The sequence below is a fragment of the Callionymus lyra genome, chromosome 5, assembly GCF_982586985.1.
Source record: "Callionymus lyra chromosome 5, fCalLyr1.hap1.1, whole genome shotgun sequence".
In the NCBI taxonomy this organism is placed as follows: domain Eukaryota; kingdom Metazoa; phylum Chordata; class Actinopteri; order Syngnathiformes; family Callionymidae; genus Callionymus; species Callionymus lyra.
In genome coordinates this window covers 3,239,116-3,247,829 of record NC_141822.1, presented here as the reverse complement: position 1 = coordinate 3,247,829, position 8,714 = coordinate 3,239,116, and the positions used below count along the sequence as shown (strand labels likewise).

At 38.4% G+C, this 8,714-nt stretch overlaps 1 protein-coding gene across 2 annotated transcripts in view; it reads right to left on the bottom strand.

Moving 5' to 3' along the window:
* Window positions 1-2,611: 2,611 nt before the first annotated feature.
* myo1hb (myosin IHb) overlaps window positions 2,612-8,714 on the bottom strand; it is a 30,948-nt gene continuing 24,845 nt past the window's right edge. For both annotated transcript variants that reach the window (XM_087792334.1, XM_087792335.1), the window contains 5 exons: window positions 8,026-8,161; window positions 7,873-7,943; window positions 6,734-6,831; window positions 2,762-2,861; window positions 2,612-2,696 (listed from right to left, as the gene is read on the bottom strand). In XM_087792334.1, coding sequence (XP_087648460.1) covers window positions 2,670-2,696; window positions 2,762-2,861; window positions 6,734-6,831; window positions 7,873-7,943; window positions 8,026-8,161 — 432 coding nt within the window. In that variant the 3' untranslated portion in view covers window positions 2,612-2,669. The remainder of the gene's footprint in view (window positions 2,697-2,761; window positions 2,862-6,733; window positions 6,832-7,872; window positions 7,944-8,025; window positions 8,162-8,714) is intronic.

The following is an 8,714-nucleotide window of genomic DNA, read 5'->3' as shown; positions in this document are numbered from 1 at the left end:
TTTTTACACTCAAACTTTACATTCAAACTTTACACTTAATCTTTACACTCAATCTTTACACTCAATCTTTACACTCAAACTTTACACTTAATCTTTACACTCAATCTTTACACTCAAACTTTACACTTAATCTTTACACTCAATCTTTACACTCAATCTTTAGACTCAATCTTTACACTCAAACTTTACACTCAATCTTTACACTCAAACTTTACACTTAATCTTTACACTCATACTTTACACTCAATCTTTACACTCAAACTTTACACTTAATCTTTACACTCATACTTTACACTCAATCTTTACACTCAATCTTTACACTCAAACTTTACACTCAATCTTTACACTCAAACTTTACACTTAATCTTTACACTAATACTTTACACTCAATCTTTACACTCAATCTTTACACTCAAACTTTACACTTAATCTTTACACTCATACTTTACACTCAATCTTTACACTTAATCTTTACACTCAAACTTTACACTTAATCTTTACACTCATACTTTACACTCAATCTTTACACTCAATCTTTACACTCATACTTTACACTCAATCTTTACACTCAATCTTTACACTCATACTTTACACTCAATCTTTACACTCAATCTTTACACTCAATCTTTACACTCATACTTTACACTCAATCTTTACACTCAATCTTTACACTCATACTTTACACTCAATCTTTACACTCAATCTTTACACTCAATCTTTACACTCAAACTTTACACTTAATCTTTACACTCAATCTTTACACTTTATCTTTACACTCAATCTTTACACTCAATCTTTACACTTGAACTTTACACTCAATCTTTACACTCAATCTTTACACTTAAACTTTACACTCAATCTTTACACTAAATCTTTACACTTAATCTTTACTTTCAATCTTTACACTCAATCTTTACACTAATCTTTACACTCAATCTTTACACTCAATCTATACACTAATCTTTACACTCAAACTTTACATTCAAATTCAACCCTCAATGTTTACACTCAGTCTTTACACTTAATCTTAAACTCAATCTGCACACTCAATCTTAAACTCAATCTTTAAACTCAATATTAAACTCAATGTTAAACTCAATCTTTAAACTCAATATTAAACTCAATGTTAAACTCAATCTTAAACTCAATCTTTAAACTCAATATTAAACTCAATGTTAAACTCAATGTTAAACTCAATCTTTAAACTCAATATTAAACTCAATCTTAAACTCAATCTTAAACTCAATCTTAAACTCAATTTTAAACTCAGTCTTTACACTCAAACTCTACACTCAAAACCAAGTGTTGAGGGTTAATTTGCGACTTGTAAACGGGACACCCCTTAAAATCATAAAAGTCATTGACAGTCGTTCAAATCTGTCGACGTGAAACAGTGTTAATGTCATGATCGTGAGAGTTTGGCGTAATTTTAACAGCTAGAAATGTTTATCGTAGAAGAATTCTTCGACGCGAGACCATCGTTCTCGATCGAACACAAGTACGTAGAATGTACTGCAAACACGTGTTATTGTAGTTTAGCTTCACTCGCCGAGTCAAGTTCACATTAGTGACGTTAAAAACGGTAAAATTGTGTCATGATTGGCTAAAAATTCTTTCCAGTATCATACCAACGTTTTTACGTTGAATATAAAAGATAAAATAAACTTGAAATTAGAATAAATGTTTAAAATTATTGGATTAAGAATATAAACACTTTGTGAATATAAACACATTGAATTGTATTTAATTGTTTAAAAATAATATATTTGTTAGATTTAAAAGGTTCTTACCGTGCATTTGTTCACGTCTGTGTAGTGACATTTATTTAAGTAGGAAAGTAAGTAAGTCTACAGAACCTGGAATGAACTGGAGAAACTGAAGGAGACGTTTATTTATTCAAAGCAGGTTAAACACTGAAGACACCGAGAGTTGAAACACGTGTTTTCATATTTAATTCACTGGAAACATCGAGGTTGAAGTAAAACTTAAAGTATCAGTGACATCACAATGTTCAAATCAATGTTTATTGTTTTTAAATTATTGCATTGTTTTGAATTGAATTGAATAATTGAATTCTAAGGAAATAATTAAAAAATATTTTCAAAAAATAATTACTGACTTTTACACCTCGAGTATGAACATCTCATTCCAGAAATTGATAAATAAAATTCTAAATTCTATATTTTTTCATTCTTGGCTTTTTAAATTCAATATAAAATTGTTGTTTTATTTTGAAAGTTTGATCAGTAGCTCTGAGCTCTGTTGGTTTTGTCTGGTGACTCTATTACACCCACATTTATATTGAATTTAAAATACTATGAATTCAAAAAAGTGAACACAAAATATGTTTATTTGAATTAAAAACTTTAAAAATAACATTGAAAATATTCAATTTATTTTTCTAAATCCAATTATTCAAATTCAACTTTGAAACATAAAAAATATTGAATTACATTGTTTGAAAAAATGCTTAAAAAGAACAAGATTTCATCAAAAATCATAGAAAAGTGAAGTTCCTTCAACGCTGTGATGTCACTGAGGAACTAAGAGAAGAAGAAAGATTTATAGAATCTGATCCTAAAAGATAAACAAAAAAACTTGGCAGGGACGTATAAAAAAGTGTAAAAACACAAACATGTGACTCAGACAGGAAGTGACATCATCGTGAATCATCTGGACTTGATTCTTGTCGATTCCTGAGGAACAAACGTGGATTGATTTTATTAAACAAGATTTTTCTTCTGGTCATTTGTTCACGAACCACAGTGAGGTGACCGTTCTTGGCCCGGTAGACCACGGACTCCTGACCACTCCTGAAGTCCACGAAGCCTTCTCTGCCCGGCTCGATGAAGAACCTCACACTGGACACACACTTGAATGTTACACCAGGAACAACCTCACACTGAACACACACTTGAATGTTACACCAGGAACAACCTCACACTGAACACACACTTGAACGTCACACCAGGAACAACCTCACACTGAACACACACTTGAATGTTACACCAGGAACAACCTCACACTGAACACACACTTGAACGTCACACCAGGAACAACCTCACACTGAACACACACTTGAATGTTACACCAGGAACAACCTCACACTGAACACACACTTGAATGTTACACCAGGAACAACCTCACACTGAACACACACTTGAACGTCACACCAGGAACAACCTCACACTGAACACACACTTGAACGTCAAACCAGGAACAACCTCTCACTGGACACACACTTGAACTTCACACCAGGAACAACCTCACACTGAACACACACTTGAACTTCACACCAGGAACAACCTCTCACTGAACACACACTTGAACTTCACACCAGGAACAACCTCACACTGGACACACACTTGAATGTCACACCAGGAACAACCTCTCACTGGACACACACTTGAATGTTACACCAGGAACAACCTCACACTGGACACACACTTGAACTTCACACCAGGAACAACCTCTCACTGAACACACACTTGAATGTTACACCAGGAACAACCTCACATTGGACACACACTTGAATGTTACACCAGGAACAACCTCACACTGAACACACACTTGAACTTCACACCAGAAACAACCTCTCACTGAACACACACTTGAATGTTACACCAGGAAGAACCTCACACTGAACACACACTTGAACTTCACACCAGGAACAACCTCACACTGAACACACACTTGAACTTCACACCAGGAACAACCTCACACTGAACACACACTTGAACTTTACACCAGGAACAACCTCACACTGAACACACACTTGAACTTCACACCAGGAACAACCTCACACTGGACACACACTTGAATGTTACACCAGGAACAACCTCACACTGGACACACACTTGAATGTCACACCAGGAACAACCTCTCACTGGACACACACTTGAACGTCACACCAGGAACAACCTCACACTGAACACACACTTGAACTTTACACCAGGAACAACCTCACACTGAACACACACTTGAACGTCACACCAGGAACAACCTCACACTGAACACACACTTGAACTTTACACCAGGAACAACCTCACACTGAACACACACTTGAACGTCACACCAGGAACAACCTCACACTGAACACACACTTGAACTTCACACCAGGAACAACCTCACACTGAACACACACTTGAACTTCACACCAGAAACAACCTCTCACTGAACACACACTTGAATGTTACACCAGGAAGAACCTCTCACTGAACACACACTTGAATGTTACACCAGGAAGAACCTCTCACTGAACACATACTTGAATGTTACACCAGGAACAACCTCACACTGAACACACACTTGAACTTCACACCAGGAAGAACCTCTCACTGAACACATACTTGAATGTTACACCAGGAAGAACCTCACACTGAACACACACTTGAATGTTACACCAGGAACAACCTCACACTGGACACACACTTGAATGTTACACCAGGAACAACCTCACACTGAACACACACTTGAACTTCACACCAGGAACAACCTCACACTGAACACACACTTGAACTTCACACCAGGAACAACCTCGCACTGAACACACACTTGAACTTCACACCAGAAACAACCTCTCACTGAACACACACTTGAATGTTACACCAGGAAGAACCTCTCACTGAACACACACTTGAATGTTACACCAGGAAGAACCTCTCACTGAACACACACTTGAATGTTACACCAGGAACAACCTCACACTGAACACACACTTGAACTTCACACCAGGAACAACCTCTCACTGAACACACACTTGAATGTTACACCAGGAACAACCTCACACTGAACACAAACTTGAACTTCACACCAGGAACAACCTCTCACTGAACACACACTTGAATGTTACACCAGGAACAATCTCACACTAGACACACACTTGACCTTCGGACCAGGAACAACCTCTCACTGGACACACACTTGACCTTCACACCAGGAACAACCTCTCACTGGACACACACTTGAACGTCACACCAGGAACAACCTCACACTGAACACACACTTGAATGTTACACCAGGAACAACCTCACACTGGACACACACTTGAATGTTACACCAGGAACAACCTCACACTGAACACACACTTGAATGTTACACCAGGAACAACCTCACACTGAACACACACTTGAACTTCACACCAGGAACAACCTCTCACTGAACACACACTTGAACTTGAATGTTACACCAGGAACAACCTCACACTGAACACACACTTGAATGTTACACCAGGAACAACCTCACACTGAACACACACTTGAACTTCACACCAGGAACAACCTCACACTGAACACACACTTGAACTTCACACCAGGAACAACCTCTCACTGAACACACACTTGAATGTTACACCAGGAAGAACCTCACACTGAACACACACTTTAACTTCACACCAGGAACAACCTCTCACTGAACACACACTTGAATGTTACACCAGGAACAATCTCACACTGAACACACACTTGACCTTCGGACCAGGAAAAACCTCTCACTGGACACACACTTGAATGTTACACCAGGAACAACCTCACACTGGACACACACTTGAACTTCACACCAGGAACAACCTCTCACTGGACACACACTTGAATGTTACACCAGGAACAACCTCACACTGAACACACACTTGAACTTCACACCAGGAACAACCTCTCACTGGACACACACTTGAATGTTACACCAGGAACAATCTCACACTGAACACACACTTGACCTTCGGACCAGGAACAACCTCTCACTGGACACACACTTGAATGTTACACCAGGAACAACCTCTCACTGAACACACACTTTAACTTCACACCAGGAACAACCTCTCACTGAACACACACTTGAATGTTACACCAGGAACAATCTCACACTGAACACACACTTGACCTTCGGACCAGGAACAACCTCTCACTGGACACACACTTGAATGTTACACCAGGAACAACCTCTCACTGGACACACACTTGAATGTTACACCAGGAACAACCTCACACTGGACACACACTTGAACTTCACACCAGGAACAACCTCTCACTGGACACACACTTGAATGTTACACCAGGAACAACCTCACACTGAACACACACTTGAACTTCACACCAGGAACAACCTCTCACTGGACACACACTTGAATGTTACACCAGGAACAACCTCACACTGGACACACACTTGAACTTCGGACCAGGAACAACCTCTCACTGGACACACACTTGAATGTTACACCAGGAACAACCTCACACTGAACACACACTTGAACTTCACACCAGGAACAACCTCTCACTGGACACACACTTGAATGTTACACCAGGAACAATCTCACACTGAACACACACTTGACCTTCGGACCAGGAACAACCTCTCACTGGACACACACTTGAATGTTACACCAGGAACAACCTCTCACTGAACACACACTTTAACTTCACACCAGGAACAACCTCTCACTGAACACACACTTGAATGTTACACCAGAAACAATCTCACACTGAACACACACTTGACCTTCGGACCAGGAACAACCTCTCACTGGACACACACTTGAATGTTACACCAGGAACAACCTCACACTGGACACACACTTGAATGTTACACCAGGAACAACCTCTCACTGGACACACACTTGAATGTTACACCAGGAACAACCTCTCACTGGACACACACTTGAACTTCACACCAGGAACAACCTCTCACTGGACACACACTTGAACTTCACACCAGGAACAACCTCTCACTGGACACACACCTGCCCTGGACCACGTTGATAAAGTTCTTCTTGTCGCTCAGGACACAGAGTTTAGTCAAAGCCTCGAACAGATGTTCACACTCCAGGACCAGATCTCCCTGAAACACAGCAGAGCCACGACTGAACCACTGAAGTATTTTAGAGCAGATTCAATACTTCTACTTTTAATAGCTATAATAGTACTAACATTACTAATAATAGAAGTAGTTCTGCTAGAAGTAGATGTACTAGAAGTTGCATTTTTAGTAGTTATTGTGGTACTTTAAGTACTACTGATGTCAAGTTAGTTAAAGTAGTAATAGTAGTACTAGTACTAGTACATTTAGTTGTAGTTGTCAAAGTAGTCATACAACTAGATATAGTTGTAGTAGTAGTACTATGCCATCATAGGAATAGTAGTTGCAGCAGTAGTAGAAGAAAAATTCTACTGTCGTAGTGCTTTCATTAGTACAGTAGTAGAACTAGTATGTAGTTGTATTAGTAGTGGTACTGTTTTTAGTAGCAGTTGTATAAGTAAGTAAGTAAGTAAGTAATTTTTATTTGTATAGCGCTTTTCCAGACCAGGGTCACAAAGAAACTAAGTATATGTATAACTATAAGAAGAACTTCTAATACTGTCATATTACTTGTAGATGTAGTACTATATAGTAGTATCAGTATTACTACTATGGTCATAGTTCTAGTAGTAGTATGATAGTAGATACATTTGTAGTAGTTGAAGGTCCATCAAACTAGTAGTACTAGTAGTTCAGTGGTATAAGTAGTGGAACGGGTTGTAGTAGCTATTAAGTAGTTATTCTACTACTGTCATAGTACTAGTATTAGTAGCAGTGGTAGATGTAATAGAAGTGGTACTAGTAGTTCTAGTAGTTGTATTAGTATTGGTGCTAGTAGTAGTAAAATGAGTGTAGGTACTACTAGTACTGTCATATAATAAGTACTAGTACTCGTATATGTCATAGTACAGGTAGTACTAGAAGGCTTAGATGTAGAATCAGTTTTATGAATACTAGTAGATGTAGATGTAGTAAAATGACAAAGTGTTAAATAGATCAAAATAAATGATCAATGTAAACTGTAAACAATATAAGTAATTATATTATTATTAGTACCATAGTACACAAATAATACTTTTTTACCTTCTGCTTGTTGTTGTCACATGACACGTGCAGGATGAAGAAGTTGTCGTTCAAGTTACTCACGGATACGCCTGGAAAATAAAAAACTGTCTTTTGTTTTCATCTCTGTCTGACCTTTCATGACCTTTCATGACCTTTCATGACCTTTCTGACCTTTCATGGACGTGAAGTCTATTCTCTGCTTGACTTTAGCTTCTTCCACCAGATACGCAGCGTCATGAGTGAAGATGAGTTGTCGGAGCCGAGGCCTGAAGCCGTTCCTGTCGTACTTCACCACCGGAACACTGTACTGCAGTACAAGTACATGAGTGTGAAATACTGCAGTATAAGTACATGAGAGTGAGATACTGCAGTACATGTACATGAGTGTGAAATACTGCAGTACACGAGGGACATGAGAAAGAAATAATACAGTACAAGTACATGACAGTGAAATACTGCAGTACAAGTACATGAGTGTGAAATACTGCAGTACACGAGGTACATGAGAAATAAATAATGCAGTACAAGTACATGAGAGTGAAATACTGAAGTACAAGTACATGAGTGTGAAATACTGCAGTACACGAGGTACATGAGAAATAAATAATGCAGTACAAGTACATGAGAGTGAAATACTGCAGTACAAGTACATGAGTGTGAATTACTGCAGTACACGAGGTACATGAGAAATAAATAATGCAGTACAAGTACATGAGAGTGAAATAATGCAGTACACGAGGTACATAAGAAATAAATAATGCAGTACAAGTACATGAGAGTGAAATACTGCAGTACAAGTACATGAGTGTGAATTACTGCAGTACACGAGGTACATAAGAAATAAATAATGCAGTACAAGT